The sequence below is a fragment of the Numenius arquata genome, chromosome 1 (genome assembly GCF_964106895.1).
Source record: "Numenius arquata chromosome 1, bNumArq3.hap1.1, whole genome shotgun sequence".
In the NCBI taxonomy this organism is placed as follows: Eukaryota; Metazoa; Chordata; class Aves; order Charadriiformes; family Scolopacidae; genus Numenius; species Numenius arquata.
Window position 1 is genome coordinate 111584847 of NC_133576.1, and position 16791 is coordinate 111601637.

The 16791-nt window shown below is 45.7% G+C and overlaps 1 protein-coding gene across 1 annotated transcript; it reads right to left on the minus strand.

The window, feature by feature from the left end:
- Positions 1-258: 258 nt before the first annotated feature.
- DLEU7 (deleted in lymphocytic leukemia 7) lies at positions 259-9785 on the minus strand. Its single transcript, XM_074150019.1, has 2 exons — positions 9324-9785; positions 259-465 (listed from the first exon to the last, which is right to left on the minus strand). Exons 1-2 carry the CDS (start codon positions 9783-9785, stop codon positions 259-261), a joined length of 669 nt encoding a protein of 222 aa, XP_074006120.1.
- Positions 9786-16791: the final 7006 nt, after the last annotated feature.

Genomic DNA, 16791 nt, shown 5'->3' on the forward strand with positions numbered 1-16791 from the left:
TTCTGTTCCTCCAGAGAAACTTCTGGAGATGTTCCCAGCCCTCATTAACATGACTTTGGTACAAGTTTGATATGAGAAGGCTATTCAGTACTTTGCAGGAGCAGCATCTCCATTGGGAAGTCTTCACTGATGTAAAGTCAGCAGGAACTCTTGCTACAGTAAAATCTCCAGGATTCATCTTTCAAGTTATCTCTTATTTTTATAGGATCATTACAGCTCATGGGCCTTGCTCGTTCCTTGGCCAAGCAGCCTGCAGTTTCACATTGCCAGGAGATCTCGCAGGATTTGTCTCAGAGCAGATCGGACTGGGATACAAGAATCTGAGGGGGAAACTGCCAATGAACATATGAGTTTCTCTATGATGGTCTTCAAGCACTGGTGGGCTTCATGTAAGTCTCTCTCAAATTGTTGTCCCTCTCTTTGTAAAGCCATATGACTACAAATGTTTCTAAACTCAATGCTATCCTAAAAGCAAAAGCAAAAAGAAGTGAGTGAAAAATAATGCTCCTGGAGTTTTCTGGGCATGATTTTCTAAGCAGAAACTTCCTAATCATGAATGCTCATCTCTAATTTACTGTGAAACACCTTCAGTTTTGAGATACATGTAGTATAACTACTAAATACTGCTGCAAGCTGTCTTGGCAGGAAGCCTTTGGTAACAGTTTCATCTACTCACTTTTAGGGAGCACTTTCTTCCCCAGGCATCAGCAATTAATTATTTTCTTAATTGTGTTTCTACCAGACAGACCTTTTGTAGCTGTCCTCAAGCAATTCAACACCCCCTACCCTGACAGACAAGGGTAGGACCTCAGGGAAACGTTATATCCAAGTGTCTCTGGAGAGTTCCCAATGGCCCCCAAGGGGACTTTGTGACAGCAACCTTCGCTGAAGCATCACTTCCATACAGTGTCTCTTATCTGTGATGCGACTGGGATCAGCAGTGAGGCAGGTGACCTCGACAGCTCTGCCGGTTGCACCCCATAACAAATTATGAAGACTTCCCAGTCCCTCAGGTGTGGCATGGCCAGCAGCATGAGAAGTGCTGCTCTAACACCTGCCCGTGCTAGGGAAATGCTCTGCGTGGAGCAAATGCATTCCTTAATTCAGGCAAACCAAGATCATATGTTGCAGCTTACAGAAACCCCTGCCTGCTGTGTTTGGAAAATAGCTCACTGGAGCCAGTTTTCCCCTAAGGACACGTAGCGCTGCTGGCTGTAGGACCTTGCCTATGGCACGGGCAACCTTCTGCCTGCTGTTGAGCTGGGCCAGCATAGGATTGTGAGCATTGTAAGGGGGTGCACATCTACTATGCCCATTTACGCAACTACTAAAAGAAAACATTCCTCTCTAACCCCTTCTGCTCCTTCCCCTCCCTAAAAGAGGGGTAGGAGCAGATGGTAGAAGCAGAGCTTTGACTTGCAATGGTTCCCCACCCTGGTTTGCTCCAGGAAAGGGCCATCAGCACAAAGGGAGGAGCATCTCAGTGCTGAGAATGAGCATTTGGAGGGGAAGAGGACAAGACATCTTCTGGCAGCAGGATCGGCCTCTGTCAGCCTAAACTTTAAGTGCAAATGTCGTCTCAGTCACAGCCTATGCCTTCATAGAAAGAATCATAGAATGATTCGGGTTGGAAGGGACCTTAAAGGTCATCGAGTTCCAACCCCCCTGCCATGGGCAGGGACACCTCCCACTAGAGTAGGTTGCTCAAAGCCCCATCCAGTCTGGCCTTGAACACTTCCAGGGATGGGGCACCCACAGCTTCTCTGGGCAACCTGTTCCAGTGCTTCACCACCCTCACACTAAGGAATTTTTTCCTGATATCTAGGAACGAGGTCCCATGTGCAATGAATGCTCCAGGACAAACTGTAGGGGAAGGGGCAACCTTCTCCTGTCACATGTGGTACACACCAGATTTTGGCACCTCTTACCTCCTTCACTTAATGTATTTACTCTTTCAGTTAGTAGCAGCCTGTGCTCTTAGCTGAGAGGAAATTGAGTTTTAATGTTATTCTTAAAAGCATGAAGGTTCAGACTTATTGTGGGTTTTACCTTTGTTATTAAAAACAACAAAGAAACCAGTTTTAGAAACTCCATTTCGCCTAGACAATCCCAGCTTCATAATGGTAACAGCAAAAAGGATTTACAGTTGAAGGATTAAAATGTGGGTTAACATCAAAATGGTGCTGAATGACTGCCCCAGCCAGCAAACAGAAGGCGTTTGTTATGGAAATACCGAAACTAACCACCCAACACCATTCTTGGGCCCTTAGGGATTGTACGATAGTGGTTGTGGGTCTGCTGTGGGAAAGGTGAACTCATTGCTCTGGTACGCCCCTGTGCCGAAAAGCCAGGGAGCCCTGAGTCAGGAGGTTAGCTGAAAAGCAGCCCTTTTCACATATATTTCCAAAGTTTCCTTTTTCAGAAAGATTTTGATGTTTCCTTTGAAGGTCACCTTTCAAATCTGTTCTGCAAGTTGCCTTAGGTATAAAATCCTTACTCAAATATATTAAAAGGTCAAATAAATTGCGCTAAGTAAACAAGCTAGCTTTGCTAGCTTTTGCAGGTGTCCAACACATGGGAGCTTTAGGATACATGACAGAGAATAAAAACTTGACTTATCTCTCTCCTTTCAGTAAAAGTGGGCAGTTACTTACTGAAGGAAAAGAAAAAGTTTCAGACTAAAAATTCTTTCCATTTTAACTTCAGCAAATAGGGCCCTTGTGAGCTGAACTGATAGAGAGCAACAACTCCTGTGGTACTTGGCCATTTAAGAGAAGGTAACAGGAATATTTGCAGAGATTTGATTTTAAGTGTTTTCAGTTGCAGGACAGGAGCAGACCCTCCCTGCAGCTTTCATTTCTCAAGATCCATATGTTTAGACAGATGAGTTAATAAAGAACCTCCCCCAGAATAAAAAGTATGGCCTACTAGTTTCAAGGCTCTCTAATTTATGGCTTAAAATTTTCCACTGCTCTGGGTCTGTTTCATGCAGTTGTCACTCAGTGGTAGTCTGAAGTTTCAGGATGTTTCTGATGGCCCAGCTTTTATTTTTGAACCTTAACATAAAATTGATACTATTCACCAAGTTGCTTTGCATTTATGGAGAGGCCACTTTTATAAAGGCTTCCTTAGAGAAGATACAAACTGCTTTCTTCCATCTTTTATTTTACGCAGAGATGCCAGCCTGACCCATCAAACAGATTCCTACAGCCAGCTGTTACAGACAGCTGCCTTTTTCTTCAGCATGCTCAAATTTTAGACCCCGGCCTGCTGCCAACCCTCAACATTTTTTCTTAATCTCCATGTGCCCTGGTAGACAAAATTTCCACTGAAGGCAGAGTGGCAGTGGTGGTGCCCTGGTCCAGGTGCTGGATGCTCTCTCTGATCGGCGGGCCAAAACCTGAGAGTCGGGGCTGGAGTGCCAGAGCTCCTAACGTCTACTCCTGGTAATTCAGTGCCTCCACCCCTACTGACCTATTTTATATTTTTCCAGTATAAATTCTCAGGATAGCTCAACTTCTGGAGGAATAAAATAGTCATTTTAGAAAGTGATTCCTGTGGCATTCCTTGGGCACACGAAAGCCTAAGCCAGAGCTTTTTTTCCCAGAGGCTCTGCATGTGGTCAGTGGGGAGGAATAGAAAGAGTTTATTTGACCCGTCCTAGATGGCTCTTATAGGATGAACTGAATCTGGAGTGCCTCTTTCTCTCTGATGACCCTAAATGGAATGCAGCGTGAGCAGCTCAGTCTTTGGGAAACCTCTGTGGGGCAGATAAGCCCCACCTCAAGTCTGTATCCATCTCTCACCTGCTGTTTCCTAAAACAGTTGCTCTTGGAAGATATCTCCTAAGACATATACCACTGAGAATGGTGGAGTTGTTAATAATTTCTTACAAAGTTACTATTCCTGTGGAAAAAAAATAATCCCCCAAGCCCCTAGTATAGTTCATTCTGTGGTTTGCTGCTGCAAAGCCTCTTTCTAACACAGCAGGTGCAGATGCATGTGGAGTGCAGCACTATCATATTAATAAAATGGAACCGCCTAAACATATTTCCTCTGAGCTTCCAGAAAGATCTTGGAGGCAATTCCTCACTTGAAGAACTTCAAATTGTCCATTTGTCAGTATTTAAAAAAACATCCACACAAATGAGTATGGATGCCTACAGCTTGCAAATAACTTTATGGAGGGTGAGGCAATTTTTTCCAGGATCGCTCTTCATATTAATTACTTTAAAAAATGTACATTCAAAGTTATTATGTCCAGGAACAACTTCATAATATCAGTGGCTGCAAAATGAAAAACGTGCACGCTGGCACATTTGTTCAATCTGTGGTGGCAAGCAGGGACTCTGCTGCTGTTTTATGCGAATTCTAATGAAAGCAATTCATCTCGTTTCTGTCACCCCTAAGCCATTATTTATGAATCAGTCTCCACATCTCTTGCATAAGGAAGAACGAGTCACTTTGGTACTGAGAACTGATCTCCGATTTGTATCTGGAAATCAGCAACCAGAAAACAAGCTTATTAACTACCATTAGGAATGTCATCTAGCAGCAGCCACCTGTTCCATATTCCTCCCCCAAAATGTGCAAATCCTCTGGGTGAAGAGCACTGGGTTTATGCTGTGCTGAGCAACCGGCAGAGATGCCTGGCTGCACCAGCCCTCGCTGCTCTTCTCCTGAGGAGCAGGACGCCTCCAGGTCTTTGGTTCACCTGTGGCCAAAGTCAGCGATGCCCCAATGCTGTGCTGTTGTTTGGCCTGCGGTGAACTTGTGGTTTCTGTTTTGTTCCCCAGGGATGGGTCTCAATACAGCAGGAAAACAAAGCCTGTGGCTGGCACCGCTGTGGGCAGAAGCGATGCACCGTCCCTCTGCCTGCCTGCAGGGAGCCTGGCAGGGCTGCCTTCGTGCCATCGCTTGCTGTGATTCGCTCTTGGTACAAATTAAGCGTCACTGGGCTGATTTCACAGCAACTGCACTGTTTCAGTCTCCAGTGAACTCCACTCGTCACTGGCCGCCAATTGGACATTGAACCATTGACCACAGCCCTCTGAATGGCCGCACTCAAAGGGTTGTGGTCAATGGTTCAGTGTCCAATTGGCGGCCAGTGACAAGTGGAGTTCCTCAGGGGTCGGTACTGGGACCAGTGCTGTTCAACATCTTTGTCCGAAACATGGACAGTGGGATAGAGTGCACCCTCAGCAAGTTTGCTGAAGACACCAAGCTCGGTGGTGCGGTCGACACGCTGGAGGGAAGGGATGCCATCCAGAGGGACCTGGACAGGCTTGAGAGATGGGCTTGTGCAAATTGCATGAAGTTCAACCAGGCCAAGTGCAGGGTCCTGCACCTGGGACGTGGCAATCCCAGGCACAAATACAGGTTGGGCGGAGAATGGCTGGAGAGCAGCCCTGAGGAGAAGGACTTGGGAGTGTTCAGGGATGAGAAGCTCAACATGAGCCAGCAGTGTGTGCTGGCAGCCCAGAAAGCCAACCGGATCCTGGGCTGCATCAAGAGAAGTGTGGCCAGCAGGTCGCAGGAAGTGATTCTGCCCCTCTACTCTGCGCTTGTGAGACCCCACCTGGAATACTGTGTCCAGCTTTGGAGTCCTCAACACAGGAAAGACATGGACCTGTTGGAACAGGTCCAGCGGAGGGCCACGAAGATGATCAGAGGGATGGAGCACCTCCCCTATGAAGACAGGCTGAGAGAGCTGGGGTTATTCAGCCTGGAGAAGAGAAGGCTCCAGGGAGACCTCATAGCAGCCTTCCAATATCTGAAGGGAGCCTACAGGAGAGCCGGAGAGGGACTCTTTGTCAGGAGATGTAGTGACAGGACAAGGGGTAATGGTTTTAAATTGGAAGAGGGGAGATTTAGATTAGATATTAGGAGGAAATTCTTTACTGTGAGGGTGGTGAAGCACTGGAACAGGTTGCCCAGGGAAGTTGTGGATGCCCCATCCCTGGAAGTGTGTAAGGCCAGGCTGGATGGGGCTTTGAGCAGCCTGCTCTAGTGGGAGGTGTCCCTGCCCATGGGAGGGGGGTTGGAACTCGATGATCTTAGAGGTCCCTTCCAACTCTAACCATTCTATGATTCTATGATTCACCCCAAAGGGAGATCCAGAGCAAGGGGACCACAGGTGGATGTGCAGGTCTGCTGATGCTGCTCCTTTTGGTGAGGAGCGCCGAACCTGCCTCCTCCACCTTCTTCCTCTGCACCAGGCAGGGCAGCGGCACTGTAGCACAGGGGCAGGAGAAACTTGCACAGTCAGAAGTTTTTTTATTATCCCGCCCTGCCAGTCTGGCACCTTTTAAGGACACTATTTTCTTTTCCCCCTTAAAGAAAATACCATGACTGTTTTGCAAATGGGATGGCTATTTTAACTTCTTAGCGTGATTTATATTCCATTCCCTGCTGGCTGCCGTCGAGATTGGCCCAGTCCAATCTGCTACACATTTCTGATTTAGTACCGTCTTCGCGACCCCTCGGTAACTTCGGTGCAGGAGACAGGATGTTATCAAAAAGCCGGAGTAATGCATAGCTGCACCTGAGCACAGCCAGGGCAAGCCACACGCTGCTATTTCGGGAAAGCTTTTATACCTTGTATTTTTCCTTTTCAAATGCACTCATGTTGTTGCTTAAAATACAGAATCTCTGTTAAAAAAAAAATAAAATAAAATGGGCTGTTCTGTTCACCTTGGCAGTGTGTAATTAGGGGAGAGAGAAAAAGCGGACGTTATTACAGGGCGTCTTTGTGGAGGCAGAAGGGGCAAGGAGTTTGCTTGTGGGTGCGATGCCGGTAAACAGCTGGTCGTCGGGCAGCGGGGCAATGTGGTCGCCTGGGTCTGGGACTGGGGAGGAAAGAAGCCCCTCACCCATCCCCATCTTCACACAGACCCTTTGGCCAAGCAGGCTCTTTGCAGCCGTGCTGCAGGCAAAACCAGTAACAAAGCGCTTGCTGTTGCTAGCAAAGCATTTGCTCCAGATTCTTGCCAGGGTGTCACTTTTCATCAGAAATTAACACCCACCTTTTAGTTGCTGGGGACTAGCACTGTCTAATGGGCACTGGGGCGCAGCAGAAAGAGTTGTTCCCAGTACCTACAGAGGATGGGCTATTTTGGTGTTGTCCTTCCTGTTCTTCGAATCTGTTTTTCCTTCAAGCTTATGTCTATCTGTTTTGGGACCATTTTATAGAGTGATTTTTTGAACCAGTTCATCTGATAAACCAATACTGATACCATGAACCAGTAAAAGGAGAACAAGCAACAACCCCAAAACAAATGGAAAATGGGAAAGTCAGGATTGACAAGAAGGAAGTGAAAGAGACATAACCATAGCAATAAATGAGAAGTATCAAATACTGACTGCTAGAATGAGTGAGTGTCTCTAAGACATAAACCCAGAGCTTTCCTTCAAAAACAGTGAGTGGAAGAACATGCTACTAAGGGCTGCCATTTTGAAGGGACTTTGGCCAACTCGTTGGCTTAGAACTTATTTTTAAGGGCTTGTTCATCTGAATTTATGAACAAGTTATAATATAAATGGATCCCTTGGAATCTAATTTACTTCAAAATCAAATCTGCAGCAGTGAAACTACTCACAATTAAAGGGCTTGGTTATCCGTGACGAAGGGTCTGAGGAAACGTAGAGCAGAATTTATGTAACCTCATTGTAGCAGGGAAGGGGGGAAAGTCCCAGAGCTCAATGGGCCATGATAATGGGTTTTTCAGTGAAAAAAGGACCTAAGTTAGCTTCAAGTAGAATAGGAAAATCAGAATCCAAAGTGAACTGTATTCCCAGTGGTATCTAAGCACAAGCCCTCATACAAGTAGATATTAAAGTAGTTCTGGAAAAGAAAAGGAGGAAAATAAAACCTTCATTGAGGTGGCTGTATTTCATCAAGCTAGCATTTGTTTGTACAAAAAACCAATGTCATTAGCCTTGTTTATTTTAAATTACGAGCAACAAAGAAGTCCTACTGGAAAACTGGTATTGCGGAAGTGCAACCAGTCACTGTACTCTCATTTTTGAAGGATAAGGTCTAACACTTTCATTTGATTTTTAACACACTCTTTTTATGTCATGCATAGCTTCCAGTATCACCCCTTGCACCTCTGGGTGCATTTATTCCTAGTGGACTCTTAGATGGATATCCCTGGAGAGTGAAAATATTTGGACCCAAATGCTCAAAGGTCACTTCTGATTCTAGGTGACTCAGTTTATGGGTGAGTTTTATCTTGACTTGAGACAACTTGGACTTGATTTTTAACAAATTGTGGACGATCACAAAGCCAGCTGGACTCAGTACACTGTTCTAGCACATGTGAAAGCAGTATCTTGCAATACCTCAAATTCATCACCAAGATACTGAGGAACCAGAAGTCATAGCAAAATTTTGTTCACAAATATTTATCCACTAGATGAGACTTTAAGTGGTCACATCTTTGCTACTTCAGTATCCCCCAGCTTCCCATGTTGTGCTGGTCTGTGCTGGGAAGGTTGGCATATAAGTAAAAGAGCAGATTCTCACTTTAGCCCAGCAATTGGTGTCTACTACTAGTAGGGTTTCTGTGGCATGCGCTTTTGGTACTAAAAATGGGATAAGAGCTCCCATCTTGTTCTACATCTTACACCCAAGGCTCATCACAAGATAAAGATCTTTTGGGCAATGCCAAGGTAAACTGACTTGGAACAAGACATAGGAGACATATTGGACTCCAACAGCTAAACCCATGAATTGCAAGTCCATACCTAGGCTTTTTCTTAAACTTCTTCCTGAGGAAATACGCACGACCATCATATTTATCAGAAAATTGAGGCCTTTTTCGGATATATATTCTCATTGGGTCTCATACACTGGATACATAGTGTGTTAATCTGGAACAGCCATAGGCTCTGCGGCTTGGTCATGTTTCACTCGCAGGTTACTGGTCATCTCTGCATCTTGTGTTGGTTTTTGGCTCTTTTAGAACCAGAGAATAACTTTATAGTTTAAGACTTTGTGTGCATTTATAGAAATTTAGACATATAAAACTGGCTTCTGAAAAAGCTCTAAATAATCTTTCCAGGCAACTCAGCATGTCAGTAAGATTTCATTCTGCCAAAAAGTGTTTTTATTCCCTGAATCCCTGTGATGCAACTACACTGAACTGTCAGTAGCTTTCTGTTTTGCAGGCTGTAGGCTTAAACTACTTCAATGAAAATTAATGTAAATGAAACTCTTCCAGTCTGCATGGCAAGACCCAGCATGTGCAATTATGGGTGCACTCCACTGCCCTTCTGCCAAAAGCCCAAAATAGGTGTACTCCTGTTTCTTTCTTACTTACTTTTGGGTGGAGAGAAAGAGGATGCTGCTGTAGGAGAGGGAGCAGGAGAGTCTGTTCTACTTGTACAAGCCGGGAAGTCGCTTCTACTAGTCTGGACACCTTGCTGCGCAGAGCCATCTCTCGAAGCGTCTCATGCCTCGCCAGCCCTGGCTGGGCCAGCCTCTCTAGCCTGGGCTCATCTGGGTTGAGAGGAGATAGGTCTCCCCTGTCTTCTCCTTTCTTAGGCCTTTTCCTTAGGGCTTTTCTCTCTTCCTGCAGCTTCTGAGCCCCACCAGGCTCGGACACCTCTGTATCCTCTCCTGGGCTTTGCCAAGCTGGGTCAGACCTGCTGGCACTGAAGGTTTGAGTGTGGGAAGGCTGTGGGGGGCTGCGGGGAGGATGGGGGGCTGCAGCAGCCCGGAGGGTGTGGAGAGCCCCTGCTTGGTGCCTGATGGACACAAGCAGAGCGGCCGGACCAGCCATCAGATTTCCCACCTCCCTTCCCACTCCAGACTTGGAGTCTGGAGTGAGAAGGGAAGCTTTTTAAACCCTGTTTGGCCCCTTCCCTCCCTCTTCCCTCTTATCTCTGGCCCCGCGGTGGGTGGCCACCCACCCCACCAGCCTCTCCAGCTCCCCCAGGCTGGCTTCAGCAGGTTGAAACCTGCGGGTCCAGGGAGGGACGGGCAGGTGGGTGCAGAGCTCGGTGCTGCCAAGCCTTCTGCACGAGGCAGTGTAAATCCTCCCCTGGTCCCTGCTGGGAGTGGGCTTGCCAAGGCTGGCCCGTTCGAGGGGGTGGGGTGCGCATGGAGTCAGCCCCCTGGGGGCTGCATCGTAAAGCTCGCTGCTGAAGCGAATTTTACAACCTTTTTCGATGTGTAATTTAAAAGGCGAGAAAGGGCCAGGAGCAAAACCTTTCATTCCAAACCCCTCCCAGTTTTAGGGATGTTCGGCATGGAGCCAGTTGATGCTCCTGCATCCTGTGCCAGGTGCCTCCCAGTGACACCCACACCGAGAGGCAGAGACCGCTGGAAGCGCCCAGCCGGGTCTTGCCATCATTCCACCAAAAAGCTGCGGCTCTTGATAAGTCCAAACTTCTCAGCCTAGCCTCAGTTTTATTACTATTAGTATTATTCACAACCCCAAAATGCATCAAATGCATCCAAACCTGTCAAGCTCACAGTACAGCGTTTGGAGCACGGAAAAAAGAAAAAGAAAAAAAAAAGCTCAAGTAGGAAAACAGTGGGTTGGAAACGGGAAGGCTGAATGAGCCCCACCTGAAATAACTCCAAAAAAAGGCATTTCTGGCTTTGGCAAGTCAGCCAGAAGGATCCTATATGTTTTTGTATATGGTTCCCAGAGGATTTAAAACTGTAAGATTTGATGCTAAACCTATTTCTGTGCTGTGAAACCAGGGACAGCTGTACAAATATTTGCTGTTTTTAATTAAACCTAACATTGCTACTTCCTTCATTTAAGTTAGGTCAAAGGACTGGCAATTTTATGCTTTGATAGATGAAGAAAAACAGTTGTGGGTGTTGTGTTTTAGAAATATGTTATAAAATAAGAAGTCTGAGGGAAAAGGCCTCAGAGGCTATAATAGCTCTGCCCTTGTCCTTTCTTCTCAGAGATGTTTTCCTTGTCAAATATTTTCCCTTATCCATATAGCAACTGTTTCTACTGTAATTTTGCTCATTATTTTTCCTTGAAAGACTTTTATCTAAATTTTCCATTTGCTCCCTAGTTAAAATTTAGGTAGCATTCTCTCAGCTTCATGTTCTTTATAAATGTAGATAAATCTGTTTTGCTAGGGGGAAATGAAGAGGGATGTGCCTGGTCCCACTCTCTTTGGACCTCCCCACATTGCCTCAGTCGCTCAACAGAACAACTCACAATTCCCTCTGGAGAAGTGCTGGTCTTTCTCCTGCTCCTCAAAGCAGGGTTTTACTGTCACTATCTCTTCCAAAATCAGGCGTATTGATCCCATCTCAGGGCTAAAGATAAACTATCAGTTCAGAGTCCCATTTTTTGGTCACAAGACCAAAGAGTGCCAAGCTGGGATAGCAGGGGAAAGTTCTCATTTCAGCTCCATGCCTGGTCTGCTGCTTGTCCTGGAGCAAGTCCCTCAGTCTTCCACTATGGTAAATGAGGATAATGATGTTGACTCCCATGGTGATGTGTTTTGGGACCCATACAGTAAAAAAGCCAGGTATTAGAGTTCCTCAGGCTTTTAGAGGAGGGCAAATACAACTTAGAATTAAGCAGGAATTTCCCCAAAACTGTCTTTTTATCAAAAATTCTGGATTCGTGAACATGCACTGTCTGTCAGAGAACCGCCATTTTCATCATTTTTTGTTTAAAAATCAGGAAAAAATGTTTAGAAAGTCAGAATAATGCATTTAAACACCTAAGCACATATTTTAAAATTTTCTTTTATTTTTAATGCCTTTTTTTTTTCAGTCTGATTTTAAGTATAGACAAAAAGCACCAAGGAGGAATAAGGTATTTTGCTTGTGTTAATCCATATTTTGTGGTTTGGGTTGTTTTAGTTTCAATTTACAAAAATTTTTGAGATTTCAACTTTTCATCCTCAGTGTAAAATGTCAAATTTTCTGCAGAAAAAAAAAATCTCCAGTTCTTCCCCTTTGCTACATGGAATGGAAAGAATGGAGGGATTGTCCCTTCTACCTAGTTTGTTATTTCTTCTTTAAAAATCCCGTCTCACTGTGCTAAGTAAAACTAGTATTCCAGGATTTAAAGATCTTCAGTATGTTCTCAGTAAAGTTCTTTGTTACTATTATCAATGTTAGCATTATATTACTACTATCAGCAGTTTTATTGTTGCTGTTGTTGTAGTGCTGAGCCTTAGTATTGATTTAAAATAAAAAAGCTTTTTTTCCCAAAGGGGTAAACCTCTTCCATCAGTTGACAGGCATCTGTCAGCAGATAGACCTCTGTTCCTTCCTAGAGGGGACTATCAGACTAGCCTGGCATTAGTGCAGGGCCCATGCCAGGCACTCAAACCAAACTGCAAATGACGTAAAAGAGCAGAGAAGTGGGTACAGAAGCGTGGAGAAAACACACAGATTTGCAGTTTATCAGCTTGCTCACTTTCTAAGTGCTAGAAATATGGTCTTCTTAGGTGGTCTGAAATTTTGGGGTGGATTAGCATTTTATAAAACTTTTTTTTATACAAAACCATAAAAACCTCCAAACCCTCTAACAAACCCTTATCAGGAATTTTCTTACAGAAATATCGTACACAGACAACTGCAAAAACAAGAAGTGGAAATCTGTATTTCCAACATCTGCCTCCCTATCTGCTCATTGTTTATCTACGTACCATGTTGAGCCCTCAACATATTGAGCCATCGGTCAAGAAGAGAGGAAAGCAAGAGGAGATATATCACAACTGAATGCTAAAGAAATCATATACTGTGACATCTACCTTTGTTACCTCTAGTACTTCTCACCTTATAACTAAAACCATGGCAGAATGGGTCTGTGAATTGTTTTTAACAGGGTTCTAGAGTGTATCCATAAATCCAGAGGTTCTCTTCCTGACGCTGCTGTTGTCCCATCTACTTTGCCAAGTATGTCTGAAGGGACAGAAATGGATGTAGGAGCTTTTGCCCCTCCACTCCAGGACTTATAAGGAAAAGCCAATTTTGTCCTTACTGTGCTTCTGCTATAATTGAATATATTTTTACAGTCAATGAGTTTTTCTCAATGAGTTAACCATCCTTTCAGAAAAATAAGATGAATAGCTGCTTATTTTAATCTGGCAGCACTTTGAGCAAATACAGCATTTTTTTCTGTCTCATGTAGCTCAAGGCTAAAACCCAAAGAGCAAGAAACTCCTCTTCCCCCCCCGACTTCTTCCAAAATGAAAGTCAAGGTTTTGTGGGATTCAGCACAATCCATGGGATTTATGTTGCACCTGTTGAATTCTCACAAGAAATATCAATTAAAATATTGTGACTTTGGAAGGAACACAGGAAATCTGTGGGGAGACTTGAGCTCCGTGGCTTTTCTGCACCTGCAGCCGTCTGCCGTCCCGGCTCGGTGCCTCTCGGATAAGGAGGGGTTGCCGGGCTGATGCCACGCGCCGCTCCGTCTCCATCGGCACTCAGGGAGAAGCCCATTTCCCCCATCCGCGCTGTGCTCGCTGTTCCCTGTTTGACTTGGCACCCGCCGACGGTATCGGGAGGATGAGGCCTTGCAGACGTAGTGCGGGAGCATTTGGTGGCACAGATTTGGAATGCTCTCGCTGCCCTCGAGTGTCTGGATTGCGAGGGGGAAAGGAGAGGCTGAGACCTTGTAGCAGTTAGCTCCAAAGCCCAATCAAACCTGGTAATTGTTTTTGAAAAGCTCGAGTGTCTGTGAGTCCCCAGCTGGCGACAGTGGGATTTACCAGGAACGGTTGGGTTCTGCACTGCTGTTGGTTGCTGCCATTGTTGTTTGTATGTTACAGTGCTGGTCGGATGGCCCTGGTGGAGCAGGACCTTAGGGAACACCCAGGCTCAGGAAAGACCACATGTCCAGGAAACCTGCTACGTATATTCCCAGATTGTGTTGATCTAATTTGAACTTGATTAGGTTGTTCTAATCACGTCTTTTTGTTTTTGTTTTTTTTAATGTAAATGTTATTAAGGAGAACTCTTGACTGTTGTGGAGATAGAATAAACACTTATAAAAGATATAATCCCTTTAGCTTCAAGGCAAAATCCATCCAGGAATGATGAGGATTAGGAAGAAATTTATCTCTGGGGAGAAGGCAATTGCACCATGTCCCATCATCATACACCCTGTACTTTTCTTGGCAGAGTTGTGGTGCTCGGTGTGAGCAGAGGACAGAGGCATAGTCTGATCCACTAGACCCACTAAATGATCTGGTGTGGTGGGTTGACCCTGGCTGGACACCGGGTGCCCACCAAAGCTGCTCTGTCACTCCCCTCCTCAGCTGGACAGGGGGCAGAATATAGAAAAAAAGGCTTGTGGGTTGAGATAAGGACAGGGTGAGATCATTCAGCAATTACCATCATAGGCAAAACAGACTCTAGGGAACTAGGGAAAATTAGTTTAATTTATTACCAATCAAATCAGAGTAGGATAATGAGAAAATAAAACCAAATCTTAAAAACACCTCCTTTCTTCCCGGGCTTAGTTTTACTCCCGATTTCTCTACCTCCTCGCCCCGAGAGGTGCAGGGGGAGAGGGACGGAGTGTTGTGGTCGGTTCATCACACATTGTCTCTGCTGCTCCTTCCTCCTCAGGGGGAGGACTCCTCACACTCTTCCTGGCAGGGATATTAACTACCAGACTAATCAACAAGGCAGGGCAGGAACCTCAGAGTGGGGATGAACACTGCTGAATGAGAGAGGGTCAAAGTGGAGTTTGAGCCCTGTCCCCTCAACACCCACGCTGCTAAACTGTTGCTTGGTCCTTCTTCACTAGCAGCTCTTCTGTAAAACCACATAAAAGCTACCACTTTTCCACTGGTAACTACAAAAATTACACAAAGAAGGGTGGAAGCTACTGCTGCTTTGCTGCTGTGCAACTGCCCACAGGGATGAGCCCCATGGGTATTCTGGCAGAGAAATACCTGGACAGTGGATATTAATGGAGTTTAGGCATAAGCCAGGTGCTGAGCAATTACAGATGCTCAGGAAACTTCAGAGACCCACGTGAAATGCTTGTGGATAACAAGCAGAGGCTTTCAGGAGCACAGTTTTGAGCAGAGTGTGTGAGTTCTGCCATGTAATTGTCCATTGCTGTGGCTGAATGTCGATCCTAAACCAGCTGTATTGGTTTAGAACAGAGTACACAGAACTCATATTCTGACTCCAAAAGTGGCAGGCGATAGCCCCAGTGTTTTCCCTGAGTAAGGTTCATGGCCGGCATTTTGGGAGTACTCACCTTGCAGCTGTCCCCAAAACAGGCAACTCGTCTGCTGAATTGGGGCAATGAGGGACCACATTCATGGTCTCCCCCAGGGAAAAGGAAAACAAGGGCCACAATGGGATGCCTGTTGATGAATGACAACAGGCAAGTAAGCTGTAAAGTGCTTCCGCAGCCTCTGGCCATTCTCAACTAGGGGCATTTTTTTTGTGTGCCTGCAATGGTTTTTTTGTTTGGTAACTCATAGTGGGTCCCTGTCCAAGTGCTTGTCCACTCTCCCTCTAAACCCATGCAGCCACAGTGTCTTTTGCCAACAAAGTCCATGCCTCCATGCCTCTTTGTCGTAGTTTTGGCTGAATTTACCAAAACCGGACCGGCAGATGGCCCTTCCCCCCCCCCTTCCCCCCCCCAAAAGAGGAGAGAGGAGGAGAAAGAGATAAGGAGATTCAGAAGTTTAGAATGAACTAAACTACTTTAATGAAAAATTAATATTAAAATAAAAATAAAGAAGAAAAATAATGAAATAGATACAATATATACAAAACCGTATCAAGCTCCCAGGATGACAGTCACATCACCGGCAGGCACTGGGGAAGTCCCAGACTGGACTCAGTGACGAATGGGAACTGGATTCCAGCTCTGGAGTCAGGAACACACGGATTGGGATCAAAGGCAGATGAACAGACAGAGTCCTCTCTGGACGTCGGCCATCGCAGGAAAGGGCTGACCCTTTGATCCCTCAGCCTTTATACTGAGCATGGGGCAGATGGGATGGAATACCCCAGTTGGTCAGGTTTGGGTCACCTGTCCTGTCCACTCCTCCCCACCGATGTGACCCCTCTACGTTTTTTCCGTTTCCGACCCTCTAAGGGGGCAAATAACGAAATTGTCTGACCTTGGTTGTTATAGCAATAAGTATAAGCAAGGGCCTCCCTGCGTACCATTCCTTGGCATGGAGCACAAACATTGGTCTTATCACTCTGAGAACGAGCAGTTTTCTCCACAATATGCCGTTAATTTCAGAGAGTTAGAGGAGGCCTAGCTAGGATGTAAAGTTACAGAACAGAAAATTGGTTCGGTTTTACTTCAAACCGGGACACTCTTGAAGAATCATTTCCTTACATCTGTTTTCAACCTGGCTCCCTTATAGCCCATCGGTCTCGTACTGGAAGGGACAAGTGAGTAGTCAATCCTCCTCCATGGCAGCCAGCATTTTGCAGACCTCTATCATATTTCCTCTATTGCTCCTTGCCCGCCTCTTCCCATTCGCCTGCTAGAGGTTAGTGTCCCCATAGAGGGCCAGCTGGGATTGTCCTTTGTCCTGAAAGCATGGAGTCAGCCCAGTTCACTTACAAAATGATGAATGCCTGAATTAGTGTGGATGGCATAGCACTGGTGCAGCGGAGACAACCCATGCGGCCAGTTCTGCTGGCTCAGCTCTGGGGTTGGGACTTTGCAGCCCAGGGCTAAGAGCAGCAGCTGGGCACTGCAGCCTCTTCCACCAGTGTGGCTTTTCCTGCGGCGAACGCTTGACCAGACTTAGGTGTGTGTTTCTAGGATACAGATACAAAAATATTTTCACCCTCGTACG

Excerpts from the sequence above, each read along its gene's own strand:
- DLEU7 (XM_074150019.1), bottom strand. The coding sequence starts at position 9,785 with ATGGCTGGTCCGGCCGCTCTGCTTGTGTCCATCAGGCACCAAGCAGGG. Across the intron at positions 466-9,323 it reads CTCTTTCTCTCCACCCAAAA|GATAGCATTGAGTTTAGAAA; the intron begins GTAAGTAAGAAA and ends TTTTGCTTTTAG.